General features: G+C 33.5%; 1 protein-coding gene across 5 annotated transcripts in view; it reads right to left on the reverse strand.

Annotated features, from left to right (window-relative positions):
* Erbb4 (erb-b2 receptor tyrosine kinase 4) overlaps nucleotides 1-21,915 on the reverse strand; it is a 1,062,955-nt gene that overhangs the window by 25,210 nt on the left and 1,015,830 nt on the right. For all 5 annotated transcript variants that reach the window (XM_047545016.1, XM_047545015.1, XM_047545020.1 and 2 more), the window contains exons 22-25: nucleotides 21,572-21,647; nucleotides 18,302-18,448; nucleotides 16,155-16,252; nucleotides 14,606-14,776 (exon numbers count right to left, since the gene is read on the reverse strand). In XM_047545016.1, coding sequence (XP_047400972.1) covers nucleotides 14,606-14,776; nucleotides 16,155-16,252; nucleotides 18,302-18,448; nucleotides 21,572-21,647 — 492 coding nt within the window. The remainder of the gene's footprint in view (nucleotides 1-14,605; nucleotides 14,777-16,154; nucleotides 16,253-18,301; nucleotides 18,449-21,571; nucleotides 21,648-21,915) is intronic.

Here is a 21,915-nt window from a genome sequence, read left to right on the forward strand (position 1 = left end):
CCCCAAGCCTTAGCCAGTCTTTTCCTACCTCATGTCTACTCTCCTGTTTCTCCATCAACATCCTGCTTGTCTATATAACAGGACAGAATAAAAATATCTATAGGTTATCTATCTTCTGTGCCTCTTCATTTAGTCTGTATGTTATAATAAAATAGAAAACTTGTTATTAGAACTGAACAAAAATATGTTTTGAGAGACAACTGACTTTGCTTATAATTTTAAAAACATTTTGGGTAAGTATTAGAGTAGTTAGTGAATCAGTTGAGAGATGAGTTCCCTGTCTCTTCAGATAAAAGGAACTTCATATCACATAAGAGAAGGAGATTTTGGATCTGGGAGGAAACAGAGCTGGGAGGGGCAGAGAGTGGAGAGAGAAGATAGAAGCCAGAAGACTGCACCCTCTATACAGTAACCCTTCAATCTAGCCCACCAGTTCTGTTTTCAATCAAAGTCACCAATCCATCAAATCTAGGTGTGAATTATTTATTGCTACAGAGAAACAACAAAAAAAGAGAGACTGAGTCATGGAAATCAAAGAAGGGAGGAAGTCACAGCTATGCAGACCACAGCACCATAGAAGGGAAGTGGGTCGTAGGATGAGTACTGGTGTTATGAACTCTTTGGTGTTTTAACTGCATGGCTGCAGGGTCCTCATACACAGGCATGGTGGATATTACTTTTATCTATGGGAGAGGAATAAACTGAGTGGCTAAGTGGCCAAGTTCACATAACTAGACTGTAGTAGAGCCAGGATTTAAATACAGGCAGTCAGACCTCTGATCCCATGGTATACTAAAATAAACTAAATAAGCTGCAATAAATGCCAGTTTACTAAATTGCCTCTATAAGCACTCTCTCCCTAGTGAATTAAAAGAAAAAACTGAGAAAACTGTTTGAATATCTTTCTATCTATAAATCTTAGGGTCAATAAAATTTTACCTATTGCTCAAGGAACACAGAAGCTCCCATCTGACATGGGTTAAAATCTCATTTTCAAATTTCCTCATGCCAACATTACTTGCTGTGGAAGTTGAACTTTTCTGCAAATGTATCAGGATTTGTATTCTATTAACTCCTCCTGGACTTTCCCTGTTTCCTTTCTTACTATTTTTAATCATCTCCATGATTTCATTAGTTCACTCCCATCCCTCTAAGAATGTTCAGATGCCCCTTATTCTAGGAGACTTCCTTTGACCCGTATTCCTCTCGCAACTAATTTTCTGACTTCTTTCTTCCCTTAGCATGGAAATATTTTTCGAAGAAATTCACATTCCTGCCTTTGCTCCTCAACCAACTGTATTCTCTCTACTAGTTCTGCATTGTATGGAAACTACTTTAAAAAAGACTAGCAACACATGCATCATGAATCAATAACAATACTGGCTTCCAATCACGACTAACTTCACTTGAATTCTAGACACATATCCTGACTAATGACATCTACTTATACACCCAAATGTTAATACATGTCCTTATTTTACTCTATTTTTTGTACACTAATCATAATGTTAACATCTTCCCAGAAGTATAATTAGAACACTTGGTGTTACCCTTGACTTTTCTCTATATCACTCTACTTTAACTGTTACTGAAATTCCATTGATTCTATCTCAAATCCATCATTTACATCACACTTTCTGCTGCATCTTCTCTGTCCATAGTAATCATTTCAGATTTGATATATAGTCCATACAAAATAAATGTTGGATGAATGAAAACAGGATTGAATGATTCTGCTAGTAAGATCACTCAGATAGCCCCTTAAAAATCAAAATTAACATTCAGGAGGAAACTGATGATTAAAAGGTTCAAAGAGTCGGAATTCCTTACTGATGCGTTCATCTTTAAAGCACCGAGTGCTGAACCTATAGCAATGATAAAACAGCAGAGAAAATGCCAGGGGCAGAGTGAGAGCCAACCCACCACCATGGTGGAGAGCAGCCTCCAGGTACCCAGGCCTGGGCTGTGGGGCCTGCCCGTTCATGGCAGTGCCTGGATTTCCTCACATACCAAAGGAAAAAAAAAATAGTAAATAGGTAAGAGTAACACTAGTAAATAATTAAATAATTTTTTTAGAAATGTTTAAAAATACTAAAAACTAAACCCTAAGTTTTCATGAGATTGAATTACTAATAAATATTAGATTCTTAAAATGAGACCTGGCACAACATAAGCAATAATAGGCATCACTCATTTACTCTTATAAATATATGGAATTACTAGGAGTAAAAGAATAAATTTATTCATTTCAACCCAGTAACATCCAATAGCCAGTTCTAGCACAGAATTGTAGTACCTCATCCTCAATAAAAAGAGTCTATACCAGGCTCCAAATGAATGTGAATTATGTATATCTCAACGTCTTCAATATGCTAAGCATTTTAAACATTTTTTTTTTCTTCTAGAGAGGGAAAACAATTAAGTATGGATGTTACTAAACAATGTCTGTGATTATTGTTGGAGAAAGCAAACCAAATTGGTTGTGGATTAAACTTCCACTTTCCTTCCCTCTCTGATTTGCAGTACTTATCTCATTACAATGTGGAACATTTTGCAGAAGAGATACAGTCACAGTATTTGGAATTGTTCCCCAGTGGTCTATCCATTTCTCGATTCAACTTTTGCTCAAGTGTCATGAGGGCCTGGTCCACAGCCATTCATTTACAATGTCTGAGTGAAAACCGAAGAGTACAAATTAGCCTCCCTTTAGAATACTCCAGTATGTCAGAGTTCTGAACTGAGAAGGGAACTTTTCCTTTGAGCAGGTGAGTGAGGAAAGGTGCTGAAACACAAGATACTTGTGATTAGGGTACCTTCAAGTACAGAAAGTGCACAAAGGAAAGCTGATGAGCAAGTCCACCCCCCATGATCCACAGCCATCTTCTCTGTTCTGTTTCTTGGGGCAATCAAAGGATATTCTGAAACTCTCAAAATGCCATCAATCCTTATTGAGAATGGAACGGAGCAACTCTCTCCCAAGCCTTTGCAGAAGCAATCAGCAGAGCAGGCTGGCCAGAACAGAGAGCTCGGGCAGACAAAGATAGATTTGTAAAATAAATAAATAAATACATACATAAATTAAATAACCTCCTGAAAATCTGAATAGAAAGTTGATGATAATGTCCCAATTCTATTGTGTGAACAGTGAAGAAACTCACAATTGTGTTCACTAGGTCTTGAAGAGTGAAGAATAGGTTTCTTGATGAGGTTTGTCCAATCATTTACAGCAGAGCTGCAAATCTTGTGGCAATAATACTAAAAAATAACCACGTAAGTGCTTTAGATAAAACATTCATTAACATTTGGAATCTATGTGTCCTCTTTAGCTCTCCCTACCTTCTCTTTGTTTCCTTTCTAGCTCTGATTTTCCTCTTCTGCACTATTTAACAAAAAAGGGAAGGAGGCTCTTCTGATTGTTCAGAGGCTTCTTGTGCTGCTGACAATTGCTCGAGTTTAAGACAATGTCATAAAGATCTCTGAAATGCCAAACTCACCCTCCATAAGCAGTGTTTAAGGCACGAGTTGTCTCAGCACTGTAGGACTGGGCTTGGCAGGGTCCAAACCCAGTACTGGTAAGAAGTTACCAAGTGTGGGGAGCACTCTTATGTGATCCATTATGTCATAGGTAGGTCACTCTGTTTGGGGTCACAAGTCCTGATGTTAGTTTGGTTCTTAATCACCAAATTTATTACCAAGTTATCCCATCATTTAATAGGTCAGAGATTTCAGCCATGGTATAACAGAGATTCTGGTGTAAACATTAAATGCCACCTATGCCAAAGTACTTTGCAACCTTTAAAGCCATTACTCAGCTACCATTTATTTTGTGAAAGTTACACCATGAAGGTGATTCTCTGATGTTATAATCATGTTGTCTCCTGTAGCAAATTTTGGAAATGAGGAAAGGTGAGAGTATGTTTCAGAAGATGACTTTGTTGGCTAAAGTAAAAGGAAAAAAAGTTTCACAGACATTTTCCCATATAAAAAAATTATGATTCTGTACCAACTTATTTGTGTGTGTGTGTGTGTGTGTGTGCTCGGAATTGAAGTCAGGGGCACTTTATCACTAAGCTACATCCCAAGTTCACTTTATTTTTTAATTTGAGACAGGGCCTAAATTGCTGAGACGGGACTTGAGTTTGGGATCTCTGGAGTCACTGGGATTATAGGCATGCAATATCGTGTATGACCCAACTATCTCTTAATGAATTTCAGTAATAATTAGACTAACATTTTGTTAAATTATTACCAATGGGCAGTTATATATTGATTTTCTCTCTTCTTTTACTAAATGAGGGATGAGTTAAAAGAAGTTAAAAACATAAACTAGAAGCAAGACAGATCTGGGTTTGCACCTAATTGTTTGCCATAGAAGCTAGAAACTCAGCAAAGATACTTTTCTTCCTCTCTAAATTTCATTTTCTGTGTCTGTAATGGGAAGAGTAAAGTTTTACACTTGCTCTTGTTGTGAAGAGAAAGAGTAATAAATGCAAAAATCTCAGAGCAGAGCCTGACACATAAATATGTGATCAATAAATAGTAGCTATATTTAGCTTTACATTTGAAAATTTTGAAACATTTGTTATCTTGTAAGGATCATTTTATCTTCAAGTATGTAATTAATGAGTCCACTGTTCTCCCTGCTTTTTTGCTTCAATTTTGGCTCTATCAATTCCGTTTGATCTTCTTAAACCATTAACTCTTGATTACAGGGAGTCTCTCAGAAGCAAAACAGGAGAGGTGAAACAGCAGCAGGGACTCTGGCTTCTCATTGCACTCCCAGCAGGAGCCTCTTAAACCAGTTGGTACTAAATCTCATTAGACTCCTAGTCAAAAATCAAGATTTCCATGGTTTTGACCAGTAAGAGCACACTGAAAGAACCAGTAGAGGAATGGATCCTGGGCCAAGACTTGAGGAATTGGAGCATGACTTCTTACCTCTCTTAGACTCCCAAGGACACAGGGCAATAGGTTTTGTCTTTTTCAACATCAATTTTGCACATTTGTAAAGTGAGAGAGTTAACACTGGAAAGTGTATAATGGCCCTTTTGGCCCTGATACTCTGGGAGTACACAATGATTTATTTATCATCCTCCTAATACGATGGCGCACCTCAGTGGTACAAATTACTACGCTGAATTCATGGATATGCCAGGACCAAGGACAAGTCACACTGGTTTTATTTCTATTGAGAGAACTAGTTCAAATAACTATTTGGAGAAAAACATACATGTTTGTGGAAAGAAAGAATAAAGAAGTAGCAGATTAGAAAGAAGACAATTATCTTCTTGCTAAGATAAAGAAAGCTTGTCATCTCTGTGTAAATGTAACTGTGGGATCTTATATACAGGAATTAATGTACTTTTAATTTTTTTTGACATTTTAAAAAATTTACTACCTACTTCTCCTAATTCCCCAAATAAAGGGTGGGAAATTCTAATATCTGGTTAGGAGAAAATCAGAGATCAAAAGATTTTGATTTCTTGATAATTTCCAAGAATTTGGAAGAATAAATAAATGTGATTTGATGTTATATAGAGGGAAATGAGAGGGAGAGGAGGTATAAGAAATAGTGGAATGAGACAGACATCACTACCCTATGTACATGTATGATTACACAAATGGTATGAATCTACATCGTGCACAACCACAGAAACAAAATGATGTATCCCATTTGTGTACAATGAAACAAAATGCAGTCTGTAAAAACAAAATAAATTAAATAAATAAATAAATAGAGGAAAAATCGATAACACATAGCTTTTGGTTAAAATAAATCATCCACATGCTTCCAAAGTAAATCAGGAAGCACCAACATGATGTATATTTTGAAAGAGATCGTGTTGAGATTATGCCTGCAGCTTTGGGCAATTATGTGCCTGTGAGCTGGAGAGCAGAGGAAAATAAATTGCTGTGACTGGTCAACTGGAATGACCAAAGCATTTCCTAGGATAAGCATTCAAAAGTCATTCCAGTGTTAGTGACACCAGGATTATATATCATATAAAGAGAGATCTAATAAAACATATATCATTCAAGTTTATCCCATGGATGAAAATAGTAGAAAAGTGTTCTCTAAAGAACATGGACAAAAACAAAAAATTAAGAAAAGAAAGAACTGGTGCCAGCAAATGATCAGGAACTGGGAATATTCTCTAACAGTATCTTTCTTTGGTACAATGGAAATGCTATATTTGGAAATTGAATCCATTCACACACACACACACACACACACACACACACACACAAATGGATATCCAGTAGGGGAAGATGGTAGTAAGTTTTCTGTGAGACCCTGAACTAGAGTCATGGTGGGAGAAAGAGAAGGTGGAAATCTGGGAGTTGCTTTCTGGGAAAACTAAGAAAGGATTCTGGTTTGAACTGGATCACTCAAAGAAGAGCAAGAGATTCCAAGACCATGTTGAAGTCTTGACTTCCTAACACCGACCAAAACAAACAAACAAAAAAGAACATTGGGAGAAAGCCGTCTGACCTCCCCAGATAACACAAAAGTTCTCTAGCCTGTGCAATACAGAAATATTACAAGAACCAGGATTTTTATTTTAATTAATTAATTTGTGGAGCTGGGGATTAGAACCGAGGGCTTTGTGCACGTGAGGCAACAGGATTTTTAAAGCAACTGAGAAACACACCCTGTCAGCATATGGGGGTTTCGTTTGGTTTTGTGTTGTTTTGCCATCCTTCTTACCCAGTTCAGGTCTATTTCACCAAAACTGTTCCAAGCCTGATCCTCTTCCCTCATAGAAGTACAGCTAACAAGACTTTCTGTGACCTCTTAAGCTGATTTGATACCTTTGTGTTTTTCCTAGGATATCTGGGATTTCTCTCTCAGAATATTATCTCTCCAGCTACAATATAAACTCTTCCAAGATAGAACCTCTTGCCCAACACCATGTCTTGTCTATCAAAAAATACAATGTTAATTTTTTACTCTTTGATTATAATGAATTAACCAGTTTAAAAGATCAAGGTGTTAGATGGGGAACACCTTGAAACAAATAAATAGCTAATGATATGGAGTGTCTTTATAAATCCTCCTTTTGGCTTAGTAGGTAAACACACACACACACACACACACACACACACACACACATACACACCCCACACACAAACCTCAAGCATCATTTCAAGAATAAAACGAAAAATGAAAGAAATCTTGACATATTTTGGACCAAATGTAAAAAACAATATCCTAAGAACACAAACCCTTACTATCAAGTAGCAGTTGTTGTTAGACTTGATTTTGATCCTTGGTAAATTGCAGCCAGAGTAAGCTTGTTACATTATCACAACATTCTCACACTGCATCCTCAACTATGAGATGCTACCTTAACCTATCTCTGTAGGATTTTCTCCTTGTATTCAACTACATAAAGAAAAGAGTTGTGTACTGAGGTAACCCCAAATGTTTTTGGTCATTTCCCAATTAAATAGTCCTTAGAAGAAAACATACTTAAATGCACAAAACATAATAAATATAAATTCATTCTATGATAATGTAATTATAAAGTTGAAAGGAGCTTGTAGATGAGCTAGTCCAATCTTATCATTCAAGAAACAGCCTGATTAAGAGATAGGATGGCATCTCAAGGGTTGCTGAGTTGGTTTCAGAATCTGAGACTCTGGACTTCCAATTGTTTTCTTAATCCATTTTACAGTTACGTGAACGAACCTGTTAGTTCCATCAGTGGTGTGAATTTAACTGCTATCAACTTAAAATAAGTAACCACCCTTGCTAAAACACTCTATTACTTTAGTAATATTACTTTTATGTGGTATTATTGAAATTTGAACTCAGTGTCTAGGTCTGCTTTTTATCATTTATAAGCTATCTAAATTCTCCATTGTTCACTTTTTTGAACTCTCAAAATGCTACTAACATTAGTACTTACCTCATAAGACCTTGTGAAATAAAGGTGATAAAATTAAGTTAAAACATTCAATAAAACAGCTGGGTTAGAGTAAGCACTCAATAAGTCTTAACAAATATTACTATTGTTATTATTTGATAAAATAAAAGATCATGATTTTGATTTATTGAAGTATAAAGACAAACTCAGCTGCAGCTCTCATATTTTCCAATGTATCTATTGAGAATGACATTGCTTGTGCATTTTCATTTATTTAAATTTCTAGTACTTTACTCATCACTAGGAAACAAATCTAGAATAATATCATAAATCCTGTGGAGGCCAAAGGTTTGCTTGTATTTCCTTCCTTTTTTAAGGTGGGTGTGGTAAATTTCATATAAATCTTAAAGGCAATTACATTGTGTGGTAACCTCATTAAAATATTTTATTAAAGTTATTAGACAATATGAGAGGAAAGCGATATTGGCATAAATTAAAGTGTACAGAATCACATTTCTTAGTAAAAATAAACTTGTGGTTTATACTCAATAATGAAGAAACTGATCAAATTTTTGAGATGCCAGACATATTTTTCTACATCTTTCACATCTGCCTACACTTTAGTCCACTTTTCAACTTACTTAAATAAGTAAAAGAGAGGTCTAAAAAGGGAGAAGAGATGCAAATTTACAAATATAGTTTATTTCTTGTTGGATGGAAAGAAGTGGAGAAAAGTTAAAACGGAAAGACAGATCATAGTTATCCCACTCCTCAGAGAGTGAGGGGTCACTCACTCCACCAATGTAGAGGAATGGCAGTTTCCCTGACTTCCATTGGCCTGGATAACTGAGAGTTCACTAATTATACTTGTTTTTAAAAAATCAACAAAAAATATTTGTACATATTTATGATGTGATATGTTTTAAAAGAGCATGACATTTAATTCTTTAAATTATTCATCACAAAGACTAAATGAACCTTTCACAATTGAAACCAGGCCTTCCTATACAAAATTACATTGAAGCTCTCACATTAAATTAAATTATCTACTATCATTAAAGCTAGAATATCTTCAGCTCTGTCAACTTATTAGATATTTTTATTCATTGCTGTTGCATTTATATATAATTCATTATATCAAACAAAATGGACCTGGGGTTGTGGCTCAGTGATAGAGCGCTTGCCTACCACTGGGTTTGATTCTCAGCACCACATATAAATAAAGAAGTAAAATAAAGGCCCATCAACAATTTAAAAAATATTTTAAAAAACAAATATAAGTCCAGGTAAATCAAAAGAAAAAGACAAAATTTATTCATCATAACAATTAAAAAAATCCATGGAGAAATTTCAAAATCATACTGAACATTTAGTTGGAAATATTAGATAGCATCTATTAAATAAATATATCAAGAGAGAAGGCCACAATGGAACCTAAAACTTACTGATAGACTGACTATACAATGGTACAAATCAAATGCGTTCCTATACATCAGCGATCAATCTACTGAAAGAAAAATTACAAAAACTACCCCATTCACTATAGACTCAAAAAATAAAATAAAACACTTGAGAATCAATCTAACCAAAGAGGTGAAAGACCTCTACAATGAAAACTACAGAACACTAAGGAAAAAAATTGAAGAAGACCTTAGAAGATGAAAGATCCCTCATACTCTTGGACAGGCAGATTTAATGTTGTCAACGTGACCATACTACCAAAAGCATTATACAGATTTAATGCAATTCCTATTAAAATCCCAATGACATTCTTCAGAGAATTAGAAATAGCAGTCATGAAATTCATTTAGGAAAATAAGAGAACCAGAATAGCCAAAGCAATCCTTAGAGAGAAAAGTAAAGCAGGAGGCATTACAATACTAGACCTTAAAATTATACTACAGAGCTATAGTAACAAAAATGGTATGATATTGCCACCCAAACAGGCATGAAGACCAATGGAACAGAAGACATAGAGACAAACCCACATAAATATGGTTATCTTATACTAGAAAAGGCACCAAAAACATACATTGGAGAAAAGGTAGTCTCTTCAACAAATGGTGCTGGGAAAACTGGAAATCCATATGTTGCAAAACGAAATTAAACCCCTTTCTCTCACCCTGCACAAAATTCAACTCAATGTGTATCAAAGACTTGGACATTAGAACAGAGACCCTGCACCTAATGGAACAAAATGTAGGCCTGAATTCACTTCATGTCAGCTTAGGAACTGACTTCCTTAACAAGACTCCTATAGTGCAAGAAGTAAAATCAAGAATCTCAACAAATGGGATGGACTCAAACTAAAAAGCTTCTTCAGAGCAAAGGAAACAATCAAGAATGTGAAGAGAGAGTCTACAGAATGGGAGAAAATCTTTGCCACCAGCACCTCAGAAATAGCATTAATTTCCGGGATATATAAAGAACTCAAAAAACTTAACACCACAAATGCAAATAACCCAATCAATAAATGAATGAGGAACTGAACAGATACTTCACAAAAGAAGAAATTCAATCAACAAATATATGAAAAAATGTTCGACATCTCTAGTGATTAGAGAAATGCAATAAAAACTACACTGAGATTTCATCTCACTCCAGTCAAAATGACAATTATCAAGAAACAAAGGAACAATAAATGTTGGTCAGAATGTGGGGGAAAAGGTACACTCATACATTGCTGGTGGGACTGCAAATTGGTGCAGCCATGCTGGAAAGCTGTATGGAGATTTCTTAGGAAACTTGGAATGGAACTACCATTCAACCCAGTTATCCCACTCCTCAGTTTTTACCCAAAGGATTTAAAATCAACATACTACAATGATGTAGCCACATCAATATTTATAGCAGCTCAATTCACAATAGCTAAACTGTGGAACCAGCCACAGTGCCCTTCAACAGATGAATGGATAAAGAAAATGTGGTGTATGTACACAATAGAATATTACTCAGCTTTAAAGAAGAATGAAATTATGACATTTGCAGGTAAATGGATGGAACTAGAGATTATCGTGCTAAGTGAAATAAGACAATCCAAAGTAAACAAGGGCTGAATGTTTTCTCTGATATGCGGGAACTAGTTCACAATATGAAGGGCAGAGGGGTTAGGGAAGAAAGGAGCACTGTGGATTAGACATAAGGGAATGAAGGGAGGAGAGGGGAATGGGAATTGGAAAGATAGAAGAATGAATTGGACATCACTGTACTATGTGCATATATGATTACACAATGTAATTCTACATCATGTACAACTAGAAGAATAAGAAGTTATACTCCTTATACGTATAATATGTCAAAATACACTCTATTATCATGTATAACTAATTAGAACTTTTTTTAAAAAAAGAACTAACTACAGAAAACCAAATATACACTTCCAACCAGTCACTACTGGTTAGCCTGCCTACAGCATCCCCGGGCCTGAAACCTATCCTTTTCCCCTATAAAGCTTTCCTACTCCTCTGCCTTTCAGCTTCTGACAAAGCCAGAGTGGTGGTGGTTGACTCCTTTGACAGGGCAATGCTGAAGGCAGGTATTTTCATTTATTTTCACTCTATTGAGAATCAACCAAAGGTTCATCAAAGGGTAATTACGCTCACTTATGCTAAAGGGTTAATCTTCACAACGTTCTGTGAAAAACTTTTTAAATATCCTTTTTAAGGATGCAGAGAACTAAAGCTTGCCAAATTTAAATAGCTCCTCATGTTTTCCTTCTGACATCATGCTAGAATAAATGTTTTATATACATTATTCTGACAAAATATTCAAGATAATAGTAAAAGCATATATAATGATAATGACATCCAGCTCTAATTTCAATAAGTGCTAGCATTACTTGCACTTACTTTTATCAACTTTCTGGGCAAATATCAACAATGTATTTTGAATACATTGCCTTAAGGTTACAACTTATCAAAATACATATGGAATTTAAAATACTCAAGAATACTATAGAAGAGATAACTTTCATAATTAGTTGATATTAGAACACATCAACAGAAACAGTTTCCTTGCCTAATTGTGATTACATCAGCAGGTTTTTAACAGGTAATGAGTAGAAAACCTAATGAGAAAGTGTGATTATTTGTGATCTATGATACTGACAAGCAACAAATAAAAAATAAAGCTAGGGTGATTCTAAAATGAAGGTAACATTTATTTGCCTGTCACTTAACAAAAACTGTGATTTTTTTAAAGTTAATTTCCTAACACTAATATCAGATAGATATTATCATGTCTATTTCAACGTCGAAAAAACAGTCATAGAAGTATTCACATTACCCAAAACTTTTAGGCTATGGGCAATAAGGTCTACACTTAAAAACTGAATTGTTAGTTTCAGTCTACAAAAATATGCTTAAGAAACAATTGATCAAAATTTAAGATGTTCCCTTAGTAGATACTTTGGCCACACAATCTCAAATTGAAGTAATTGTATCCTAAGTATAAAGATAACATAACTTAGTCTTAGAAAATGGGGGAGAAGGAGGAAATGACATTTATATTTAATAGAATTTGCCATAAAATTACATAAAGCTAGAATTTTAAAAACTAGAAAAATATAGATGGCTACATTAAGTGGTTTTAGTGCTAAAAAATAAAATAATATTTAAGAACAATTCCTATACCATGGATTGAAAAAGTACAAAGAAATTTATAGATAACTTTGTTTAAATAAAAATGCAGAGTAAGAAAAGATGCTAAAGGTTCAATGAGATCTCATGTACTTCTAGTTTGTATCGTTAATTCCAGGTAGCTCAAACTTACTTACTAAGAATTCCTTGCTTTGAGAATCATAAACTAAAATGAACAAAATGTTAGAACTTGAGAAGTATAAGAAGAAAAAAATTTCAAGTTCTCAGCTGTACAGAATTTCACTTTTACAAATCGTTTTCTTAAAATGTCACTAATGTGTTGAAAAGTAATGAACTTTTCATCTTGTTATAAAAACAAAGGTATAATTTGGTCATTTTGCTAAGTATAGACAGGAAAATGTGCCCCCGATATATCTTAAGAATGTTCCTAGCTCCACAGAGAGTGATATTCATTATATTCCAGTGGATCAGATATTTAAAACTTTCATGTGATAAAATTTTCAACTTGGCCTACAATAACATTTCTTTTTTTTTATTTTTACAGACTGCATTTTGATTCATTGTACACAAACGGGGTTAAAAGAAAAATTAAATGAGACTTCCATCTTTGCCTCTTTCTACATCAGACCTTTTAAGTGGAGGTGGGAGGTTGAAAGTTTGGAGGATGCATTTTATAAGAAAATTACTGAGGAATGTCTCAAATAGGACTAGTCCCAGATCCTGGGGTTGAAGTCAAGAAAAATAATCATATTATGGAAATAACACATTCTAATAATTTTAAAGCCATAGAACAGTGCAGTACAGACAAGTAGCTTACATTAGAAATCTGCTCTTCTAATGGGTAGCTGGGTGAACTAGTCAAATCACCTAACTTCTCTGTGGCAAGTATTCTCATTTGTAAGATGGGAATAATAAAAATTGAACCACCTGGGTTGTTGTAAGGATTAAGAGGGGTAACATTAATGTGTTTAATAGTAAACAAAGGGAAGCATTACTTTATTATTATTGCTGTCAATCTGATAAAAAGCAAATAACTTCACTTTAGAGAATTAACACAAATTGAAAATTCCCTTATACTTGTGGTCAAGAGAAATGAATACTATTTGGTTTAACAGCTATGATAATGCTGAGATGGAGGAGAAGACTAAGAGGATGAATAGCTTCCTAGAAAAAAAGTTAAGTATCATGTTTAGATCTTATCAGTGGAAGACACTGATTACAGACATAAATTGCTTCACCCTGCTCCATAATGGCCAATGAATACTTGATTACAGCACTTATCATGCAGTCCTCTGCCTCTGTATCTGTGTGACCCTTTAATTAGCCTGGACCCTCCTTGAAGGCAGGATTTATGTCAAAATTCTTTGAAACTCAAATGTGTAATAATGCTTCTCAAGCAAATGCACTTAATACATGTTGCATGAATGATAAATGAATTTTTTAAAAATAAACAAACAGACATATGGATATGATGGCCTTTAGATAAAAATGGTATTCATACAAAGAGGAAGCAATATTGAAAATGCACATAAATTATTTTCAGAGGCTTCTTCCAAAACTTAAATCTGTCTTAGAAATGATTCTGATGTCCTCTTAATATGAATGATTTAGTTTGAAGAATTGCAGTTTTCTGTGTTTGCATTTCAGACGAGATTGGGCGCGTTCAGGGTGGTATGGCCGTAGACCTGTGTTTGCATTTCAATTTGACACAATTTAATGTTTCCTAAACAAGTGAGGGTTGTACTAGTATTACTTCTTGACTACTAAATCATATCATTTTTATTAAAAAAATAACAAGAGTGTATTTGGTAAGAATTTGCATTATTTAAACACATATAGTTTTATAAGTTTGATTGGCTTTTAAAAAATGAAAAATTTGTTTTAACTAACTCAATAAAACTTTTCTTCTTTTGAAATTTTGAGGTATTTCAGAGTACATATTGAATTATCCAAGCCTGTCTCCCAAAATTAACTGCATATACTGCAGGCATAGTACATCTTTGGTGGAGTTGGTATGTCTTTAGAGATCTCAATGATTTTAGCTATATAGTTATTTTGAAATTTTAGCACTTACAATATGTTCATATGATTTTATTTCTGAGACATAATATAGTACATGTATATAATTACTCTTACCCTATTTGAGTCAATTCTTGCTCTCGAAGTGTAGATGGGGGGAGGGATGTTGAAAGCTTGGGGGACCAGGTATTCCTCAGCATCCATCATATCTTCTAGGTCCTCTTCATCCAAGAGATTCTGAAAGAACTTGCTGTCATTTGGACTGGGAAGCTTCATACGATCATCACCCTGAAAGATTGCCCATCAGACACACAAAATAAATGACACTTTTCTTCATTTTAAATATGTGGTCTCTGCAGCACGTTTATGTAACAGTCAAACAAAGGTTGAAAAATCCATGTAATCATTTCAGAAGACAATTTTTTGGTACAACTCTCAGTCACAAAGAAGCCAATAATACGTTTAGGTATGATATGGTAAGATAAAGAAATGTAATATATGAAGAATGTGATGAATGACATCAGAGAGGAATAAAGCAGGATGCTATAGATGTTTTAGGGAGGCAAAATCCACTTCAGATCTGAGAATAAGGACTCCTTGTCAAGATGGTGGGTGGGCTAGACTTTAAGAATAAATAGTAAATGGCAATCAATTTATTGATTTTTATTTTGTGTGGGTGGTTTGATGCTGTAGAATGATCAGGACATACAAGCTCTGTGACGTGTTACAGGGTATATATAGTGGCTACACGGTCAAAGTGGTGGCATTCAAAGTCACAGCCCCAGGGGTGAAGAGAATCAATGGGTGAGGGAGAGACACCAAAACCCTTGCTATATTCCTTCCCAACTTATTTACTTCTTATTCTTTTATTGTTCAAAGTTGTATGATTTTTTACAAAAAAAAAAACAAAAACAGTTCATAAAGGTTATTTTGGGAGAGAAATAACTGGACATGATTATCTTTAAAGCCTGGCTTTTATCTTCATGTATAAGTATTGATAGGGAGATAAAGGCTCTTTTGTTTTAATGAGGAAATAGAATTCAGTGTTTATGGTTTAGGTGAAAAAAATCATAGGTAAATTATTACAATTTTTAAATTATTGAGTCCATTTTTCCTAGTGTTAAACATAAAATATTCTTTTGGCCTCTTATTTAATTCATATGTGCCTCAAATCATTTGAATTGAGTTATAGCTTGGACACTGCTTGCCTCTGCAAATAAAAAAAAATATTGTAAGATATTTTTCTGGGAAACTAAATGTTACTATATGTAAATTTTTGATTCATTTTTTTCCAAAGTATGGACAAGCATAAAACAAAAATCCACTGTCCTTTGATTCTGAAAAGGAAAAATTACAATAATGAACATGACTCACACAGAATGCTAATAAAAAGCAGAGTGCTAGGAGGTTTTTCTGAGGATAAAAACTTTTTATGTATATGGGTCATCATAATCATCTGGTTGTTCAACAGCAGTCACTTGAGCTCTAGGGGAAGGTTCTGAGAGGTGGATCTGACATCAAGTAAAGGGTTCTTTAGCATAAGTTGTTTCACACCGTAACACGCTTAATCAATGACAGTGGTCTGGATTTCTAAAGTTGAGATATTCATGTTTTGTAGTGCATTTTCCAGGTGGATAGTCTTCAAAACAAAGTCAAGAGTACTAACCTGAATAACAAGATATCTCTGAGGGTCTCGAGCCATCCTTGAAAATTCCGCAGCCAGCTCCTTGAATTTAGGTCTACTGTCAGCATCAATCATCCAGCCTGGGATTTACACACAATTAAAGTGTCAGCATATCCACATTTGAAAAAAGCAGTGACATTTAAGTTTTGTGAAAATAGTGGCTACAGTGTGAAAAATATTGTTTTAGTAATAATGATCTGAAAAGCAAAGGAGGCTAGTGACACTCATCACTTAATGTCATTTTTTTTGATCTGATTCAAAATGTATTGTTCTTCTTAGAAAATAGAACAGATTAACTATGAGAACTTATGGAACCTGAGATCTTTGTCATTGTTTTGGGTGTGGAGATCATTTTTTAAAACTTTGTTGATTATAGATGAAGTGATGGGAATATAATTTATCATTTTGTATCAGGAGGGATATGAGAGAAAACATTTGGTGCACTAGTCTACACTGAACAGAGGGAGGTAAAGGGAACTAAAAGCAACTTTTTCAAGCCACTTTTCCCTGGTGGGGAAAAATAAAGAATGGAAAATGATTGGTAATGTTTGATAAGCAATAGCCATTAGCTTATCTTCATACTAGCCTTTCCAGCATAAAAATACTATCAGCAGTTTCTAAAGTATACATTATTATTTAGCTGGGAGTCTTGATAAAATGGATCTTATCTTTCTAGAGGCTGTTTAGAGAATTATATGACAAGAATGAAAACATCAGCTTTCCTTGAAATTTTTTGTCAAATGATTCTCTTCTAAATTACTAAAACTCCTAGGATGGGGGGTGGGGAAACTCCAAGTAAAGTTTGCTTAATAAGGTAAAAATTTTGCCTGATTTTACATCATTTCATCAGAATGTCAAAATCATTTTCTATTCTGATTATGGGATCAAATTATACAATGCATGCATGTTTTGACACTTTCTTCTCTAGACATTTATCAAACCATGTTTGATTGAATAAAACTAGAAAGTCTGTTTCTCCTATTCTGGGGGTTCAATATTTATTCCTGTTCTGGGAATTTTTGGGGTATCATTTTACGTATCATTGATGTCACCTATGTTTTTTCTCTCCTAACAAAGCTCAAACACTGTACATCCTCTATATATTCATTTTAAAGAAGTGCTTATTAGTACCAAGATGTTAATGAGAAAATATGTGTTTCTGGAACTCTTAGAGCCAAAAATGTTAACTTCACTGTGAGATAACAGGTCCTTTCTAAATACAGAGTAAATAGATCCGTGCTTAGAGAAAAGGGCATGCTGACCTGAATTGCAAAGAACACTCTTTATTTCTTGCCTCACTGTCAGAATGCATCACGCATGTCATGAATATAAATCTGAGTAGACCTGGGTCCAAAGTCTCTTATTAATAAGGTGCTTATTCACCTTCACCAGTTGGTTCCTTTGCTAACACTGTGTATCTCAAAAGGGGAAAACCCCAGATTATGCAAGAGAGATTGTTGCTGTTAATCTCACTTAAATTAAGTCAGGAACTCCAGAGACTTCCCTAATTCTATTTGAATTAAGGGCCTACTAGACTTCCAGAACACATTTATAATACATATGTGTCTGGGGCATAGTAAGAGGAAATAAAAGTAAGAGTTTGATGTAAACAAATGATCAAGTTGATAAAAGTAAACATTCCTAATCATTTTAGCTCAATGTAGATACATTTCTTCCCACTTCCCACCCTACCAGGATAATTTACTCTTGACTAAAAATCTAGCAAACCTATTTCCATTTAATTTATTTTTTAAACTATAAGTTTCAAGCTTTCTTTCTTTGTTTAGGTCATTAATTTAGTCTGATGTTTTCCCATAAAGATTACTAACGTTAATGTTACCACTAACAATATTGCAACTAATTACATTTCTTTAGGACAGGGAGTTTGTTCTGAAAATTATAAGATTTAAGAATATTTAGAGTAATCTAATTTTGACTTCACATTATGGAAGTATGATATTAATGTATATTAATAATTACAGCAAATAGGCGGTTTACATGTTCCACTCTATGATTTTTCAACTGTTATGTTTTCCAATACAGAGAAACATCATACAGGTAGTATAACTCTATACTATCATTTTATTAAGAACAGTGATGACGACTATAAAATTATTTCACAATCTTACATTTGACCATGACCATGTAAACGTCAATGGTGCAGATGGGAGGTTGAGGCAAACGTTCTCCTTTCTCTAATAAATCAGGAATTTCTCGAGTTGGAATTCCATCGTAGGGTTTTCCTCCAAAGGTCATAAGTTCCCATATAGTGACTCCTAAGTTGGAGATTAAAATCTTCTGTAAGCATATTAACAACATAATTCAAACAAACAAGCAACATGTCAACTGGCAAAAGAATGTTCCCTAAAGCTCAATCAAAAGAGAGTTAAGGAATGTTCCTCAGATCCCTACATTCACTAAGTGCTAAAATCTTTGGAGAATTTGATTCCCTTATTATTGTTTTGGAATTTTTAGTGCATAGCAGAGAAGATTTAGAGTGGATATTAGAAGGTAGAATCTATTCCTCATTTCTACTTATAAGTAATGCTAATGTTTGCTGATCTAAGTTATATTTCACTACATTACAATCGAGAATACAATTCATTTATTGTATACATGTGTTCAGCATCAAATAAACATGATTTCAGGAAAAATCTGATATTGATTTTTAGATTCGTCCTTTGCTATAAAAGCCCTAAGAGGTTAAGTGGGGATTCCAGAATAATTTTCTTATGCCACAATAAGGAACTGTGACTCACCTTTTAATTAACCCAAAAAAAAAACCCAAGTAGAATAAAGCATATTAAGTCATTTAACACATATGGGAACCAAACTGTAGGGATCAATTCATATGCAAGCTGGAATACTGAAAAAATGGGCATCCACAAAATGGAAAGGAATCAAGAATAGTTTATTCCTTGCATAATGAAATAACTTTCTTGAGACACTAAACACTGATTCCTCTTGGGGGAAAAATATCCTAAATATCAGTGAAAATGACCAATTTTGATAACAATGATTCTGATTTAGGCAATAAAATATATATTAGAAAGCTCTCCCTTATGACATAATAATCAACTACATACTTAAAGTTATGTTTTCCTTAGGGATAAGATTTCAAAATTGTAAATAAATGGGCACAACAGTATTACAACCTGAGATTTGATTGATGCATAAAGACAGATACATTTTAACATAAAATCCATTAGCTTAGGCTATGTTTTCTTCTCCACTGCCAACTGGAATGAACCGTTATCCATTTTCTAGTTAGTTCTACTCATAGAATATATGTTTAATGATTACATTTTATTAACTCATGTAGATAGTCATAAAAGTCAGAATAGATTCTCGCACCTCTATCAGAACTTCCAATGTAAACAAAATACCCAGTAATTACAAATAAAAATAAAAATATATAATGAACAGAAACATATAAATGCAAAAACAGAAGCTGAAACTCAAAACCCCCACTTTCAAGAACAATTCAATTCTGTCTTGTCAGAGTGATGACAAGATAAATGTTAAATAAGGATGGCTTCATGGAAAAGGATGATCTCAAAAAAAACTCAATCAGAAACAGCTTAAAACCTGATACTGCAGCTCCATCACCTGAAGATATATATCACCATAACTGATGCATATTTTTATAAATATAAAGATGCAGCCAGTGATAATTTTCCATAGAGGCGTACTATAAACAAGACTATGTAGCTTTCTCTGCCTTTTATGCCTTTTGCAATCAACTGTGATGCCTCATAGGAATCTTAAAATGCCTTATGAATATGTGTTGATGACCTATGCTATGTTTCAAAACAGAATATTGTATCTCCACGTCTTTATTTTTTTCTAAACATCATCTGAGATTTTGCAACCTAACATGAAGAAAACTAGTATAGCCCAAGTAACAGGATTTTCTCCAAAAGACACACTTTATTATTAAAAATATGACAGTTATGCCAACATTTTTTTTTTGCTCATTTTAATATCATTTCAAATTTGCCTCCAGCAGATTACCACATCTAATTCAGGGATACAAAAGTGAAAAAAAAAGGAAACAGAAAGAAAAAAGCCTACATGTATAATATACAAATATATATATATATATATATATGATCATACATAAATCTGTCAAGACACATAATTTATAAATCAATCTGTATCATGTATTTGTTACTTCATGCCATGTAATATATAAATAAGAATCAGTATGCTAATCCACATTATATAAAATGTCTATCATATATGTGATAGATTCGCTTTTCTTTTTACCCCTTGCAATAAGTAGTGTATCAACTAAATTTTGCCAAGCTTTTCTCCTATATTTGCCTAAACTTCAAACACCCATATTCTACTTCTAAGAAGAGTAGACTATATGCAGTCTTTTTGAAATTTTAATATTTCCTGTGACATACACAGGGGAAACACATTTTATTGAAATGTCTTAAGTAAATTTTTTAGGACTAATGAATTTCTTTTCTACAGAAGAGTTGTACATTCTTTAGTGATTAAATGGTCTAAATCTTTTTTTCTTAAATGAAAAGTAAAACCAAACTTAAATTTGAGTAAAATAAATTGTACCATATTTTTAAATCCCACCATTACCCTTTTCATTTAAATGGACATTTTGCTTTTTATTTTAAATAAATGATACTTTCATATGTCATATTTAAACTCAGAAAAGGCTTTGACTTTTACTAAGTGGTAGGCAACCAAGTTTTAAGTTGCTAAACAGCTCATCTTAAACATTGAGTTAAATGTAATGAAAGGAATGTTCTAATTAATAAATATCAGTCTTTACAAGTTCAAATTATTCACTCCATAATACTTCTATTACTCCAAAATTTGTTCGTAAATTAAAATCAAAGTTGCAATTAGCAGTCTTCTCTCTTAACTCTATTTTCAGTAATTGTTCAATATTGTGACAATAATCTCTGTATTTTCTACCATAGAACAGAAATTCCCATAGCAAAAAAGCATACAAAAAGCTGTCATTTTTATTTTGTCTTTTAACATTCTTTGTATTCAAAATTATATTTTCAAAGAATTGTTAAAAATTAAGGCCATGAGATTCTGTAAAATTGTCCCTATACTAAAATTGACCAGATTTTGTTTTTGTTTTTGTTTTCAGTTAAAATGATCAATTGCTACCAAACCAGAGCTGGTGGCAGAGATATCAAATTTTCCATTTTAGAAGACCAGATAATTAAAAAAATAAAATAAAAGTGCTCTTTACAGAATATTTTCTTTTGCATTTTTAATAAGTTAATTCCTTTAGGAAATGAGGTCTATAAACAGATATTTTTAACACAGTAAAATAATTTGACTTAGGATATTTTACATGAAACAAATGTATTTATTTTTGCCTTAAAAGACTTAATTCACAAGGAACATTTATTTACCATAGCTCCAAACGTCACTCTGGTGGGTGAATTTCCTATAATGTATACACTCCAGTGCCATCCATTTAATTGGCATCTATAGAGAAATAAAAAATGAAAGTTTTACAATTTTATAAAAATGCAATTTATATACAAACTACATCTGAGGCTTTGGACTGGGTCAATTATATTCTTTGTGTGTTTATAGATATAAATTTAAATAGGTTATTTTTCAAGATAGTACAAAATGGATTGAAATTTAAAAAATGATTTAACCCAAAGATATACTGTATTTATGTTTTTAAAGAAAATCTTCATATACAATGTTATGGTTTAAATATGAGGTATCCCCAAAAGCTCATGTG

This window comes from Sciurus carolinensis, chromosome 3 (genome assembly GCF_902686445.1).
Source record: "Sciurus carolinensis chromosome 3, mSciCar1.2, whole genome shotgun sequence".
Lineage (NCBI taxonomy): Eukaryota > Metazoa > Chordata > Mammalia > Rodentia > Sciuridae > Sciurus > Sciurus carolinensis.